The sequence below is a fragment of the Salvelinus fontinalis genome, chromosome 2 (genome assembly GCF_029448725.1).
Source record: "Salvelinus fontinalis isolate EN_2023a chromosome 2, ASM2944872v1, whole genome shotgun sequence".
NCBI lineage: Eukaryota > Metazoa > Chordata > Actinopteri > Salmoniformes > Salmonidae > Salvelinus > Salvelinus fontinalis.
In genome coordinates this window covers 70,847,071-70,863,380 of record NC_074666.1, presented here as the reverse complement: position 1 = coordinate 70,863,380, position 16,310 = coordinate 70,847,071, and the positions used below count along the sequence as shown (strand labels likewise).

Below are 16,310 nucleotides of genomic sequence, written 5' to 3'. Positions count from 1 at the left end.
GCCTTTCCAAATCATGTCCAATCAATTGAATTTACCACAGGTGGACTCCAATCAAGTTGTAGAAACATCGCAAGGATGATCAATGGAAACAGGATGCACCAGAGCTCAATTCCGAGTCTCATAGCAAAGTGTCTGAATACTTATGTAAATAAGGTATGTTTTATTTTTAATACATTTTCAGAAACTTCTAAAAACCTGTTTTCGCTTTGTCATTATGGGGTATTGTGTGTAGATTGAGGGGAAACAAATATTTAATACATTTTAGAATAAGGCTCCTGATTGGCGCAGCGGTCTAAGGCACTGCAACTCAGTGCAAGAAGCGTCACTGCAGTCCCTGGTTCGAATCCAGGCTGCATCACATTCGGCCGTGATTGTGAGTCCCATAGGGCGGCGCACAATTGGCCCAGCATCTTCCGGTTTTGGCCAGGGTAGGCCGTCATGGTAAATAAGAATTTGTTCTTAACTGACTTGCCTAGTTAAATAGATGTTTTTTTAAATAACAATGTGTAAAGCGTCAAGGGGTCTGAATTCTTTCCGAATGCACTGTAAGTCAGAATTTCTGTGCAACAAAGATGATATAGTAAAATGTAGAGAAGCAGTTATTATAACTTGTATAATTTATTGCTGTGGAAGACAGTCAGCTTTCTTAGTACAGGTCACATACTGTTCATATCATTCTGAACATCCAATCTACATACATAGCCTACTGACTAGGCAAGGCAGCAGATTATGGGTTGTATGAACTACTGATTTTAAGACATAACAGATTTGACTACTGATCAGCACAATCAGAATGTGATGTGTGTCATCAGTCTTTACAGTGCGATCAACAGATCTGGTCCATCACCATCGCTAGTTCCTAGGTTTGGAGGCACTTAGCATAAAAAGTACAGGCCCAAGAATTCCAGTGAACAATGACAATGCATGACAACATTACATAGATTGCAAAATGCACATGTATTGATTCTTCTAGTTGGCCCATTTTCATTTAACTAGTTTAGATTTTAATATAAACCCCTTCACATGTTCTGTGCAAGTTAAGTAGACAAGATATATTCCAAGATAGCATAGAAAATGTATACTATGCGTTTCAATTTGGAAAAATGTTGATCCAATCTAGAGATTAAGATTTTTATCTAAATGTCAAAAATATTTTTAAGTATTTATCCGATTTCTCTATAGACAGACCCAACCAACTCTCCTTTTCATCTTGGTTATGTTCATTAGGGCATAAAACAGAAAACGTTAGTGCAACGTAAAATAAAAATGAGGGTTTCTTATTGAACAAGTTCATGTAGTCCCTCCCTGTTTCAGTCCGGTTGGTCCCTAATGAAGACAAACCTGTTGAGCAGCAATGAGGTAAAACTGACTGAACATTCCTGGCTACAGTTTGTGAAACATGACGTAACACTCATCTTATACCGAAAACCTAAATAAATAAAAGTAGCCTTTTGTCTTGCAGACATTCTTCTAGGTTAAACTCTTATGGTCAACCGGTATTTTAATAATAACTAGGGCCCAGAGTTGTTCCTTGTTAGGTGGTTGGGGAAAACTTGTTTTAAATAAGAGAAGTATTTAGAATAATCATTATTGTATTCTGAATTAAATCATAAGACTGTGAGAAATGGTTGACTGGCTTCATTAAAAGGCAATACAAAGGTAAATATTTGGCAAGTTGGTTAGGACATCTACTTTGTGCATGACACAAGTCATTTTTCCAACAGTTGTTTGCAGACAGATTATTTCATTTATAATTCACTGTATCACAAATCCAGTGGGACAGAAGTTTACATACACTAAGTTGACTGTGCCTTTAAACAGCTTGGAAAATTCCAGAAAATTATGTAATGTCTTTAGAAGCTTCTGATAGGCTAATTGACATAATTTGAGTCAATTGGAGGTGTACCTGTGGATGTATTTCAAGGCCGACTTTAAAACTCAATGCCTCTTTGCTTGACATCATGGGGAAATCAAAAGAAAATCAGCCAAGACCTCAAAAAAATGTTTGACCTCCACAAGTCTGGTTCATCCTTGAGAGCAATTTCCAAATGCCTGAAGGTATCATGTTCATCTGTACAAACAATAGTACGCAAGTATAAACACCATGGGACCACGCAGCCGTCATACCGCTCAGGAAGGAGACGCGTTCTGTCTTCTAGAGATTAACGTATTTTGGTGCGAAAAGTGCAAATCAATCCAAGAACCTTGTGAAGATGCTAGAGGAAACCGGTACAAAAGTACCTATATCCACAGTAAAACGAGTCCTATATCGACATAACCTGAAAGGCCGCTCAGCAAGGAAGAAGCCACTGCTCCAAAACCGCCATAAAAAAACTGACTACGGTTTGCAACTGTACATGGGGACAAATATCGTACTTTGTGTAGAAATGTCCTCTGGTCTGATGAAACAAAAATAGAACTGTTTGGCCATAATGACCATCATTATGTTTGGAGGAAAAAGGGGGACGCTTGCAAGCCGAAGAACACCATCCCAACCGTGAAGCACGGGGGTGGTAGCATCATGTTGTGGGGGTGCTTTGCTGCAGGAGGGACTGGTGTACTTCACAAAATAGATGGCATCATGAGGAAAAGTATTAGGATATATTGAAGCAACATCTCAAGACATCAGTCAGGAAGTTAAAGCTTGGTTGCAAATGGGTCTTCCAAATGGATAATGACACCAAGCATACTTCCAAAGTTGTGGCAAAATGGCTTACGGACAACAAAGTCAAGGTATTGGAGTGGCCATCACGGAGCCCTGACCTCAATCCTATAGAACATTTGTGGGCAGAACTGAAAAAGCATGTACGAGTGAGGCGGGCTACAAACCTGACTCAGTTACACCAGCTCTGTCAGGAGGAATGGGCCAAAATTCCCCCAACTTATTGCGGGAAGCTTGTGGAAGGCTACCTGAAATGTTTGACCCAAGTTAAACAATTTACAGGCAATGCTACCAAATACACTCAATTAGTATGTAAACTTCTAACCCACTGGGAATGTGATGAAATAAATAAAAGCTGAAATAAATCACTCTTATTATTCTGACATTTCACATTCTTAAAATAAAAAGTGGTGGTCCTAACTGACCTAATACAGTGAATTTTTACTGAGATTAAATGTCAGGAATTGTGAGTTTAAATCTATTTGGCTAAGGTGTATGTAAACTTCCAACTTCAACTGTAGGCACCAAACTGTCACAGCCAGCTGAGAAATCAACACCTACTTTTGAAGAGCAGTAACAACTCTCCGGAAGGGTTTGCAGTGGTCTTAACACAGGGCTGAAGGAGAGTATATACAGACTTTTAAATAGAATACAGTCATGTTTGCAAATGCCTTGATGCTTCACTCAAGCCCTCAACATCCTTGAGAATATTGCTATTCACTAGCTTGGGCATTGTCCAAGCTTGTTAAGCAAATAGTTGTTTGGCATCGTCTTGCTAAACAACTATTTGGCAAGACAACGTCTAAGCCAAAAAAAGGTGGCTAGTAAAACTGCTAGTTGTTATCAGCACTACAAAGTAATAGTGGTGGAGAAAGCATAACAAGCTTCAAATGTAATGCCATTCATTCAGGTATAATACAATTGCCACAGAACGCATACGCTAGACAGTTATGGCACCTCCTATAAGACCATGTACAACCGTTTCCAGAGAGATTCACCCATATTGGCAGCGTAGGGAAGACATATGAATAGTGTGTGGAATAAACCCCTGAGTGTAAGGGGAAAAGAGAGGAGACACCATCTCTGGTTGAGGTGTATGTTGGGATTGAGGAAAGGGAAGTTGGGATGGGGAGTCAGTAGCCCAGTGGTCACCAACCCTCATCTTGGAGACAGGTGTGTAGGCTTTTGTCATAACCCAGTGCAAAACACACCTGAATCAAGTTCCAGATACGTGGTAACATCTATAGGTCAATCTGAACGTTGAACCAGGGGTTTCATTGCTGGGCAGGAACAAAACCCAGCACACCCTGTGAGCTCCTCTCCAGGACCAGAGTGGGGGGTGACCACCGTTGTATAGCCAGTGCAGGTTGAGGTCTAGGGGCTTGATCAACCCTCAGTGCTTCAGTTTCTTGTTGATGCCCATGACCTTTAAAGTGGCTGCGGTGATCTTCTCGTACACCACGAACATGAGGGCTGCCGTTAGTACCGTCTGGAGCAGTTTGGCCTCCAGGCCTTTGTATAAGCCCAGCACACCATGCCTCCTGCAGGGGAGAGGACAGGGAGGGAACACGTCCATGGATACACAAGATTTACTCATTGGCACAAGACGGTCTGAAAATGTCCTACCACATTGCAGTAGTCAGACTGTTGAGACGCAAGAGTTCCATTGTACTCTACTGTATTCTACTCACTTGATTCTGTCCATAAGTAGGTAGACCATGTTTCGGAGACTGCCCAGTAGACCTCCCTTGCCCTCAGCTTTGTGCTGCCCAAACTGGGGGGAGAGAAAGACTAATTTAATCAACTAAATGAGCTGCGAGTACAGGAAATATGGACTTATTTTCCTGAGCAGTACACATAATCATGATATCAGACACAGTTTGATGGGTAACGTTGGGGAAACACTGCTATGAGTGTTCAGTTAGCAGGTGTGTGCGTTTATAGATAAACAAGTTTGCAGGTGTATTTGTTTACCCTTAGAATGGCCTGGACGGTCTGCAGGGGATACGTCGCCGTGGTAGCGATGGCCTTGGCCACAGCTCCAATGAGAAAGATCTCTGCTGATGTAATCTAGAAGCAGACAAAAACAAAGGCTTAAAAACTTTCAGCATGACTGACACTCAGACACGCCACAGAGGTGTCAAAGCTGGCTCCCTCCTCTCTTTCTCTCACCTTCCTCCCTCCTCGGCCTGCTTTCCTCTTCATGGCTTCATAGAACATGAACACGACTGCAGGGTTGAAGACCAGCACCAGAGAAGGCAGTGTACCATTCCAAAGAGTCCCCACTCCCTCGCTGGCTATGATCTGCGAGAAAGCATCTGCAATCGAAAACATACATTGTATGATGATAGTAAGTCACATTTTTTTAGTACTGAAAAGAGACAACAGTGAATAACACACACCAAAGATGCCTCTGTAGTGTGTCTGCTGGAGGTCTTCGTTCCTGAACTTTGCCCCCTGCAGCTTGAGCCGGGTGTTGACCACCCACATGGGTGTGGTCAGGAGCACGTTCACTGCCCCTGGGGGAGAAACACACAACACGGACAACAGAAAGACATTTAAATACATTTCAATATGGAGGTCAAATCTACTTTCTTCAATGAATCTCTCTGTTAATCACCTCTCAGACTCCCCTTCCCTAATATAACTACATCAATGACTTAGAGTCCATCAAAATAGGTGGCAGTAGGTTGATAGTGACTTAGCCAATACCACTAAAAGGTCCCTGTTTGGTCCTCCTACCTGAGATGAAGCCCATGAGGAGGTCTTTTCCCGGGCTGGACCGGCCCTGATTACCCACCATGACTTTCTTCAGTGTGTTGAAGGTGTAGAAGTAGACAAAGTTGGAGCAGCACAGACTGGAGATGACTGGGAACCAGCCTCTGTACAGAGACAACCTGGGAGGGGAGAGGAGAGAGACCAGGGAAATCTGCAAAGTAAGTCATTGGGCCATGGGAACCCAGGACTAGGAGTTTTTCCTGTGCATGTGATCTGACTGGGGAAATCTCCTGGCCCAACACATTAAAGTAGTCATAGAAATACAATGGGTGGAATGGACATATCATGGAACATTGCTTTGAACAGAAAGGAATGGCCATTCTACTACTCTATTCTAGATCTATGGGTACAACAGCCCAGTGAAAGCCCTGTATGCGGTGGTACGAGGCCAGCTTTCCTTTCCAGTCAATTGATTTGAGCAATCTAAGGTGGATTATAAATTGTAGTAAAGTATGTGTACAGTTCCATACAATACTCACAGGCCTTCCTCCTTTGCTATTTCAGCCAGGAGAATGGCAGTCGATTTGGACTTCCGATTCTCATCCACTGCAACAGAAAACGAAGGCAGAAAAGGGATTGTCATTTTCTTACATTATTGTAACATTTTAAGTAGTCTGCAGCTCTGGTATGCTCATGCAATGGTAAGGTCTCTTGTCAATGTTTCCACTTCTATATATCCATCACTCATTTCCTTGTGAACTCACTGACCCTTGGGTGCAGAGTCCAACGTTATAGCAGACAAGTATGGCCACACTGACAAGGATGGTTATCATTTGACAACAAGGATGGTTATTATTTGACCATGCTTGTCACTTATGAACATTTTTGAACATCTTGGCATAGTTCTGTTATAATCTCCACCCGGCACAGCCAGAAGAGGACTGGCCACCCCTCATAGCCTGGTTCCTCTCTAGGTTTCTTCCTAGGTTTTGGCCTTTCTAGGGAGTTTTTCCTAGCCACCGTGCTTCTACACCTGCATTCTAGCTGTTTGGGGTTTTAGGCTGGGTCTCTGTACAGCACTTCGAGATATTAGCTGATGTACGAAGGGCTATATAAAATAAACTTGATTGATTGATTGATCAGCAGTCAGTATATACCACCAATCTACAACTCACCCTGAAGTCTGATCCTCGCTGTATCCAAAGGAAAGAAGACGGACATCGCCGTCATGCTACCCTAGAAGCAAATACATTATGATACATAGGATATAGACGGGTAGTTAAACCTAAGTTACACGATACATTCACAAAGTTGATACAATCGGACACAGTATGTTAACTAACAAACTAGCCAGAGGCACCGGTTGTAACATTTCAGTGTAGTTATTCGAACGTTTTGCCATTGTCTTTATTATTAAAGGACTGTTCATGCATAGGCAAACTACGTTGAGATGTCCTTACCACTGCACCTGCCACGGCGTGTACCAGTGTCTCATAAGACAGAAGGTTGATCGCTGAGGCACCATTGTCGGACATCTCTGATTCTTTAGGGCCGCAGAGCGTCGATCTACTACTAATGCAAAATCGGTCAGCGGCTGCAGAGCACCCTGTTCAAACAATCGGTGGTTGAGTTTCTTGCGGTGAGACTGGTTGTGGTGGAGTAAGTTTACCTGCTGTCATTCCTTGATGAGTGGCTGAGTGACTTTTGTGTACTCTGACAGTGCCATAAATAAGGCAAATTTCGTTGTGGAGATTTCTGTTTCCTAATAACTCATTTTGGTGGTGCAGTCAGTCAGAGTTCAGAAAGGCTCTAAAGGGCGGTACTGCCATCTGCTGGAATGGAGTACTATAGGCCACCTGAGATTAGTGCGGCTTTCTTTTTGCGATGAGTTCAAACGCGCGCCCAGCCAGGAATGGCCACAGTCCTATTTTATGACCTCATGACATTTTATTAATAAAAGCCTACTGATATATATGCACAATTCATTTAACATATTTTGACTATAGATTGTCTCTGTCATTGCCATTCCATCATTTAGCAACATGTGACCTAGGCCTATACAGTAGCCTAATAACTTCTCTCAGCATATCAATTGTAGATTCTTGAATTTCCTCAATGGGACAGCATGACAAATCCCAAATGGACTTTGCGTTTGTTTTATGGCAGTGAGTTCCACCGATATGATGACGCCCAGCGCTCTGACCAAACCACTCACATCTCCAATGCGCAATTGTGGCGCTCCAACGCGCTGGAAGGAAGAACAAAATGCCAGATTTCTTCTGCTAAAAGACGTGCCTTTTTATTTCATTTCACAGTGTAGCGTTCTAAACACAGAGTAAACATGTCTAGGTACCACAAAGCAGCGATCGATGGCTACCTGGACCTCTTGAAAGAGGCTACCAGGAAAGACCTGAATTCTCCGGACGAGGACGGGATGACGCCTACGCTATGGGCTGCTTTTCATGGACACGTCGAGGCCCTTCAACTTATATGTAGCCGAGGGTGAGTACAATTTATATTCAGAAGTCATAGCCTACCTTCCCATACCTACAATCCCAAAATATTTTAAGTGGCATATTAGCAATATATATCTATTGTGACGTTTTTACAATCAATTGAAACCTAATTCAGAAATGATTTTTCTCATATGATTTAACTAAGTCTAAACTATTAGAATGTGAATTTATTTGGACCTCTTTTGATTTACCCTATGTATGTTTAGGTCAATTAACTTCTAATCCGACGAGAAAAATAGCAGAAACTCTGCCTGACATGAGGAGGGATAGAAGCTATAGGTTAAGGTTGACCTTTTGACCTCTTCCTAGTCCTTGTCCATTACTGTCAGTACCTTGAGGAATTCTTCCTCATATGAGGACTGATATTTCCAATCTCAAATCTACATCGATGAGTTGCTGAAACACAACAATAAAGGCGTCCTCCAGTAACCTACAAAATAGTCCCAAAACCTATAGTACCAATCCAATGAATACTGTAATATTTTATCTCCTTTAATATTGATGACACATGTTTTGTTGGGAGGGATGCAGTTGGAGGATAAAAGTCCAGAAGTGGCCTAATGCTGATCCTATTCCCAGCACTGCTGCTCGTTTCCAAAACAAATACTTGAACGAAGAGCAAAGGTGGACTTTATTGTTAATTCATGTGATAGAAGGAATGCCCATCACCTCATTCCTGATGCCGAAGAAACCTACTAGAGACTACCCTCATTAAGGCTTTATAGGTGAGAGAGGTGCAGTTAGCTGTGTCACATGGGTTTCAACCTCACAGGTTTCTCAATCAACCTATATCACGTCCTCAAATGATGACTGAATGCCTCTGAGATTAACTATATTCTACAATGTACTGTATGTCCATGTCACATTTCACCCATGTTATTTTTGTGCATTAGACAAGCATGCCATTCTGAAACTGTCCCACCACAGCCTTTTAGACCACATTTTCCTATGAGCAGAGCCAAATATTTAATCAGCCAAGGGGAATCATGTAATTAATGACAAACAATAGAGCCCTTCATTCCCCTAACAGCTTTCCCCTGCTTTCATACTGCAGGAAAAAAACAGACCTGATTTTCATCTCTCTTATTTATTTCTGTTAAGATGACAACCAACCAATTGCTTGATTATTTAATTGAAGCACACTAACAATGGATTACGGAGTTTTCACAACATTGAACTCAGTGTATTTTTATAAAATGATTGGAATGATGTCTATCATACCTTTGTGATCATAGCTGTGTATTTCCATGTTGGGCGTTAGCAGTAGGATGTACTGCAACAAACTCGGTTTTATGATCACCTGTTGCTAAGATACTGCAATCGGAGTTTTATAGAGGTAGTGGTGGAACAAAGGAGGACTTTCGTTCTTAATGGCTTACCAATTAACCCATAAGGAAGGGCTGGTCTGTACTTCATGACTATAGCGTTGGTGACAGTCCTTTTTCATTCATTTATTATAGGAATGTTATTATACAACATCAATTAATGACTCATTATTTAGTTTTCATGTGTTGTTCATTATATTGTATTGTTAGATTCATGTTGATATGGACATATGTGTTAATATGTATACATGTCTATAGACACTGAGTGTACAAAACATTAGGAGCACCTACTATTTCCACGACATAGACTGACCAGTTGAATCCAGGTGAAAGCTATGATGCCTTATTAATGTCACCTGTTAAATCCACTTCAATCAGTGTAGATGAAGGGGGAGAAGGATTTTTAAACCTTGAGACAATTAGACATGCATTGTGTATGTGTGCCATTCAGATAGTGAATGGGCAAGACAAAATATTTAAATACCTTTTAACAGGGTATGATAGTAGGTTCCAGGTGCACCAATTTAAGTGTGTCAAGAACTGCAACGCTGCTGGGTTTTTCACACTCAATAGTTTCCCATGTGTATCAAGAATGGTCCACCACCCAAAGGATATCCAGCCAATTTGACGCAACTGTGGGAAGCATTGGAGTCAACATGGGCCAGCATCCATGTGGAACGCTTTTGACACCTTGTAGAGTCCATACCCTGACGAATTGAGGCTGTTTTGAAGGCAAATGGGTTGCAACTCAAGATTAGGAAGGTGTTCCTAATGTTTTGTACACTGTGTAGATAAAGGTTTTTCACAATATATGCAATATACCTTAAAAATACAGAAAACACGTTATTCATTTTACATTATTCACTGTGACAAATAATACAGTTTGGATTTACATTTCTCCCGAAGTTGTAAACCTCCATGCAAAAGATATATAATGATAACCAAATTACAGGTCACTCAAACTGAAAAGCAAAAGTTATCACTCTCAAAACAGTTAATTTGCCTTGCTTTGTTCAAAACGGTCAGGCAGTGACATCCATTATAGAATCAGTCAGTGTCAGTATTGTCTACAGGAGAGAGGATCAGTGGGGTTATCTTTTTTACCGCCATCTTTACAACAGGGGCTGGAGATAGGATATCATTTCTCAGTGAAGGTGGAACGAGTAGATATGAGACCTGGCCTCCACATTGTAGATGAAGACCTGACCCTTCTCATGATCCACAAATACCCTCACCTTCTGGGGGCTTCTCTCTCAGGGAGAGCGAGACAGGAAGATTAGTGAGAATCATGTACTCATTCCCATTCTTCAGCTACAAAATCCAGGATCCATCGTCAGTGTTCTCATCCCCTTCCTGTTGATGGGCTCTCTGGCCACTCCTAAATCCAATTCAGTCTTCCACTTAACCTGCACCTCATAGTAAAATCTTCCAGAGGAAAAGCCCCCCTTTCTCAGGACATAAAGAAAAGTATCAAACCTCTCTGGTTTGGCAGTGTCTGATGTATATTTCCATGTTCCACTTGTTTCCATCCTCAGATAGAATGAGATGGTGATGTGCCATATCAGGGTCTAGAGTCACATCCACTGAATGTTTTTGGATGGTTTAAAGATCTTGACCACTTCCTGTTCACAAGTCTAACTGATTAATGAGTACAATCAGCTGACGATTGAGGTCATCTTTGATCTGATCCTGCTCCCCAGTTAGATTTTTCAGCTGACAGTTTAGGTCTTCTTTGATGCGATTGCTCTCCTGAATGAGACTCCTTCGCTCACCATGAGCTAAAATGCATTAATCTTTGACTAGAAGTAGTTCCTTGGTGAGGTTTTAATTTTACTGATTTTCCGAATTTGTGGGTTTTTGTTTGTCCACCCGCCTCTTGGGGATTGACCACAAGTTCTCCATGGGATTAAGGTCTGGGGAGTTTCCTGGCCATGCAAAGGCATTGTTTGTCACCAAACTGTTCCTGGGTGGTTGGGAGAAGCTGCCCTCGGGGGATGTGTTGGTACCATTCTTTATTCATGGCTGTGTTCTTAGGCAAAGTTGTAAGTGAGCCCACTCCCTTGGCTGAGAAGCAACCCCACACATGCATGGTCTCAGGATGCTTTACTGTTGGCATAACACAGGACTGATGGTAGCGCTCACCTTGTCTTCTCCAGGCAAGCTTTTTTCCGGATGCACCAAACAATCGGAAAGGGGATTCATCAGAGAAAATTACTTTACCCCAGTCCTCAGCAGTCCAATCCCTGTACCTTTTGCAGAATATCAGTCTGTCCCTGATGTTTTCCTGGAGAGAAGTGGCTTCTTTGCTGCCCTTCTTGACACCAGGCCATCCTCCAAAAGTCTTCGCCTCACTGTGCGTGCAGATGCACTCACACCTGCCTGCTGCCATTCCTGAGCAAGCTCTGTACTGGTGGTGCCCCGATCCCGCAGCTGAATCAACTTTAGGAGACGGTCCTGGTGCTTGCTGGACTTTCTTGGGCACCCTGAAGCCTTCTTCACAACAATTGAACCGCTCTCCTTGAAGTTCTTGATGATCCGATAAATGGTTGATTTAGGTGCAATCTTACTAGCAGCAATATACTTGCCTGTGAAGCCCTTTTTGTGCAAAGCAATGATGACGGCACGTGTTTCCTTGGAGGTAACCATGGTTGACTTTGGAAGAACAATGATTCCAAGCACCACCCTCCTTTTGAAGCTTCCAGTCTGTTATTCGAACTCAATCAGAATGACAGAGTGATCTCCAGCCTTGTCCTCGTCAACACTCACACCTGTGTTAACGAGAGAATCACTGACATGATGTCAGCTGGTCCTTTTGTGGCAGGGCTGAAATGCAGTGGAAATGTTTTTTGGGGATTCAGTTCATTTGCATGGCAAAAAGAGACTTTGCAATTAATTGCAATTCATCTGATCACTCTTCATAACATTCTGGAGTATATGCAAATTGCCATCATACAAACTGAGGCAGCAGACTTTGTGAAAATTAATATTTGTGTCATTCTCAAAACTTTTGGCCACAACTGTACTTAACACACTGGGACAGCTGACTAGGGATATGAAATTCTGTCTTCCTCACTTCATTGAGCAGGCTCTGTTGAACAATACATATCAAATCGTTTTCTTTTTGTCTCCTGTTGAGTGACCTTTAGTTTGGCAGAGTAGAATCCCTCAGTGTTCCTTTGTATCTCTGAATACCAACCATACAATTTGGCTCATTGGTTCCCTCACTGTCCTGGATACCAGCCTTTAGATTTACACCTCAGAACGATGGCTACCCTTCTCAGCTCCTCAATTGAGATCACTGACTGGGATCCAACAGCTACAGACACAAAGGTATACAGGATTTAAGATACTGAAGTGAGGTTTTGAGAAAATTAATACATGTTATAAGGCAGACTGTATAGGTTATTGCATTTGACAGAAAATGTAACCTTACCTTTAATACGGACATCATACCCAGACTTTGTCTTAGTAAAGTACTTGCAAAAATCCATCATCATTGCCTTGTACCCTGGTCAGTTTCAAGGAGGTGTTGTATCTTTTCTGTTTGTCTTTAAACAGTGCTGTACATCCCCTGTAGGAGACCATCTGATCCTTATAGTTGTCTCTTCAGTATTGGTAAAGATTAACAGCAGAGCCTGGGTGGGGCAGTCTAAACCACTCCACTCTCATATATTCAGCATTGATACCGGGTTTGAGGTAGAGGTCTTCACAGGTCTAAAAAGTTGTGCAATGGATCTGTGGCTTTCCCACCCGATCCGAAATGCATCATCAACAAACAAAAAAACAGATACCCGTTCCCGAATGGAACCCAGGACAGTCAGACCAGTTCCGAAAAAGGCCTGCGGAAAAACAGACCCGAACAGATACGTGCCGGTTCGGATCCTAGAGACCTGTTCAGATCCGAGAGTAAAAAGAGAAAGAAACCTCAGACTGGGCGCTGTCAATAAATGAACACACACACACAGTGAAGGTGTAGAGTAGGCCTACTGTACCTGAGACAACTCTGTGGAGGAGAAGCAGGAGAGGGACAGAGACAATCTGGTAGCATCACCATCATTCCAGAAAGCGATGATTACACAAATGATCAAGATTAAATCAGGGAGTCAATAATGACATTTCAGTGTTTAGAAAAAAATACACAGAAAAACTGTAGAATAATCTAAAAGCAAACATACCAAAGTCAGTTTTCCTAGATGAACAAAGGCTTTCCTTCAGTGCAGCCTTGTCCATGTACTCATCTGGTGTGACTTTTTTACTTTCAACATAAAACTTGTCCAACTGCATACCTTTCACAACTACAATGATGAACCAAAGCTGAACAGAAATCACAGGGATAAAACATATTTTATATATTTTTTCTAATCTTGTGTCAAAGAAATGTATGATTGGTTGGTTGATTAATTGGTTTGTTGATTGATTGACAGCTGTTTCTGTGTTCTTTCAGAGGGGACCCCAACAGGAGCGACATCTGGGGCAACACGCCGCTGCACCACGCCGCCACCAACGGTCACATGCACATCCTCAGCTTCCTGGTCAACTTCGGCGCCAACCTCTTCTCCCAGGACAACGACTTCCACACAGCTATGGACGTGGCAGCGTCGGGCGACCGCATGGACTGCGTGCGATTCCTGGACAGTGCCGCATCACAGCAGACCATCCAGAATGCCAAGAAAGTGGCCAGGCTGAAGAAGGAGGCCACCAAAGAGGCTGAAACGCGAGTGAAGCTGTGTGAGAGGGTCAAAAAAAGGCACAAGAGCAAGATGGATAAGATGTACCAAGGGTCAGTGTCAGAGGCCAGCACGGCATCTCCGTCGTTCTCCAAGATGGGCACCATCAACAGTGTGAACGAGCAGTTCTCCAAGCTGATCGCCTCCGATACCTCAGGCTCGCTTACGGCCCGGTCGAAGGGGACCCTCCAGAGGATATTCGGGAAAAAGGATAAAGGAATAACGGAGAAGGTGGGAAGAGACGGGAACGTCATCTTCGTCAAGCAGGAGAACGGCACCCTCTCTGGGAAGCCTGAGTTCATGGGCGTTTTCTCCGAGCAGGACGAGATCGACGAGGAAGAGGACGGAGGGATGAGAAGATTCACGGATGATGAAGTTGATGACGAAGAAGAAGATGGCCCAGGAGCCAAGGAGTCCATCTTCAAACGGCCCGGCCTGGGGAACATGGTCTTCAGGAAGAACTTCTCCATGGAGATGGGGATAGAGCCCGACGACTTCCCCAGTGGGAACAATGAAAACCTGGGCTTCCTCATCCGCAGAGAGGGGTTCGACACAGAAGGGGAGGACACAGGCTTTGTTGAGGACGAGGAGGATGGCGACCTGCCCTGGAACCAGGAGGAGATTGGCCTGGATGACGACCAGGATGAGGAGACCTCCCCGCTGGATGCCTTCCTCTCATCCATCTCCCTGCCAGACTTCTCCCCAGCCTTCACCCGCGAACAGCTGGACCTGGAGGCGCTGATGCTCTGTTCCGACGACGACCTCAAGGGCATCCGCATCCAATTGGGGCCCCGTAAGAAGATCCTGGAAGCTGCCGCTCGCCGGAAAAGTGCACTGGAGAAACCTGGCGCCATCAAGGACAGCTTCCTGTGATGAAATGATGATATTGGAGGTGGTTGAATATGGCTGAATGGAGAAAGTAGGATGGATGCAAGTAGGAGGATGTAGAGTGACAATACTTTTGAATGAAAAGAACACTGATGCAAAGTTGAGAGTTTGAAGTGGAAATACATATCCTGGTTTTCTATCCTTTAAAGACAAATTCTTTCATCTTTCTCTTACCTTGGACTAGGAGTGACTGCAGCCCTTCATTACTTTGCTATAGCCACCACAGGCTAAAGTTAGCATAGATTCACCCATTGGGGGGTTCAATGGGCTGGATAAGCCTGGCACTGTGACGAGATAATCAGCGATGGTTGAACTGAGGAGGAATGTCATTTAGATTAATGGAGTGGCAATAACACCACCACAACCACTACCAACCACCATCTTGCAATACCAATTCACGAAGAAAGAAGGAAGAAACACAGTCAGATTTCAAACATAATTTGAGCTGCATGCTCTTTTTGGCATGTCTCTGAGAAGCACACAACTCATTTTGAGTAAGGATGTAATGTAAGAGCCTATTAAGTGGAAACTGTTCTGATCTTGATTTTCTTGTTCCCTCCTTTGATGATTGATAGAAAGGAGACGATATTGTGATGAATTCAGTTGTGCCATTTTGTATGTGAATTTTAGTTGTTGTGATTTGTACATTGATAAAAAAAACGTATAACAACCAAAATAAATAACATTTTTAAATCAGTTGATCAATTCTTCCATGTGAGTTGCATGCATACATTTTTTCTGACTGGATGTTTTGGCACTTGAAAGTTCTGAATCACTGGTGAAGTAGATAAATACCATGCAAAACTGTAGTGGCCATGAGTTTCTCCTTACCAGGTGACCTAACCAGGAAAAACTCTGAGCCCACAGTAATGTGAATCTAGCCTTTGTTGCCAGCCAATTAAAAAAGTATATTAAATGTTTATTAGACACACAGCTCATATGATAGAGAGGCAGACAGAAGGAATCCCAGCATGCCATTGTCAGGAGATCCTTCTGACCCAGTCAACCAGGCAATGAAGGGAGGAGGAGTCCCATGCACCAGCAGTCAGCTCAGACGGAAAGATTTTGATTCTGGCTTCAATGGAGAGGACACAGAGAGAGGGAGAAGACAAGTTCAAGCCAGTTATCTACATGGGTTGTGTCTGCTGGACAACTTGTCATGATCATGATGATGAAGTATCGCTTAAGTCTAAACTGTTTTCCGTATGAAACTTTATAGGAAGGCCATCCGAATAGTTGTTTTTATCTAAACTGTAAGTGACTACAACCAGTCTTGTATGTGTCAGTATACAGATTTTGGTCATTATATGAAATCTGACCATATCATACATTGCATAGGATCACCACTGACATTTATAAAGTCTCTGATGTAACCATGAGTCACTGGAGTGGTATTATGGCTGTTGGTGATAATATGTGGAGTTACACCTAGGTGGAGCTTCAAATTAGATAAATAATACAGTGTGACTAACTG

The 16,310-nt window shown here is 42.8% G+C and overlaps 2 protein-coding genes across 2 annotated transcripts; one reads left to right on the top strand and one right to left on the bottom strand.

The window, feature by feature from the left end:
• Positions 1 to 599: 599 nt before the first annotated feature.
• Positions 600 to 7,182, bottom strand: slc25a17l (solute carrier family 25 member 17-like). Its single transcript, XM_055884295.1, has 9 exons — positions 6,841 to 7,182; positions 6,556 to 6,616; positions 5,920 to 5,986; positions 5,405 to 5,559; positions 5,065 to 5,181; positions 4,835 to 4,980; positions 4,637 to 4,732; positions 4,354 to 4,436; positions 600 to 4,203 (listed from the first exon to the last, which is right to left on the bottom strand). Exons 1-9 carry the CDS (start codon positions 6,913 to 6,915, stop codon positions 4,056 to 4,058), a joined length of 948 nt encoding a protein of 315 aa, XP_055740270.1. The 5' UTR covers positions 6,916 to 7,182; the 3' UTR covers positions 600 to 4,055.
• A 390-nt stretch (positions 7,183 to 7,572) lies between these two features.
• anks4b (ankyrin repeat and sterile alpha motif domain containing 4B) lies at positions 7,573 to 15,532 on the top strand. Its single transcript, XM_055884293.1, has 2 exons — positions 7,573 to 7,882; positions 13,666 to 15,532. Exons 1-2 carry the CDS (start codon positions 7,722 to 7,724, stop codon positions 14,819 to 14,821), a joined length of 1,317 nt encoding a protein of 438 aa, XP_055740268.1. The 5' UTR covers positions 7,573 to 7,721; the 3' UTR covers positions 14,822 to 15,532.
• Positions 15,533 to 16,310: the final 778 nt, after the last annotated feature.

Excerpts from the sequence above, each read along its gene's own strand:
- slc25a17l (XM_055884295.1), bottom strand. The coding sequence starts at position 6,915 with ATGTCCGACAATGGTGCCTCAGCGATCAACCTTCTGTCTTATGAGACA. Across the intron at positions 6,617-6,840 it reads ACGCCGTGGCAGGTGCAGTG|GGTAGCATGACGGCGATGTC; the intron begins GTAAGGACATCT and ends ATTTGCTTCTAG. Across the intron at positions 5,987-6,555 it reads AGCGAGGATCAGACTTCAGG|TGGATGAGAATCGGAAGTCC; the intron begins GTGAGTTGTAGA and ends TTTCTGTTGCAG.
- anks4b (XM_055884293.1), top strand. The coding sequence starts at position 7,722 with ATGTCTAGGTACCACAAAGCAGCGATCGATGGCTACCTGGACCTCTTG. Across the intron at positions 7,883-13,665 it reads CAACTTATATGTAGCCGAGG|AGGGGACCCCAACAGGAGCG; the intron begins GTGAGTACAATT and ends GTGTTCTTTCAG.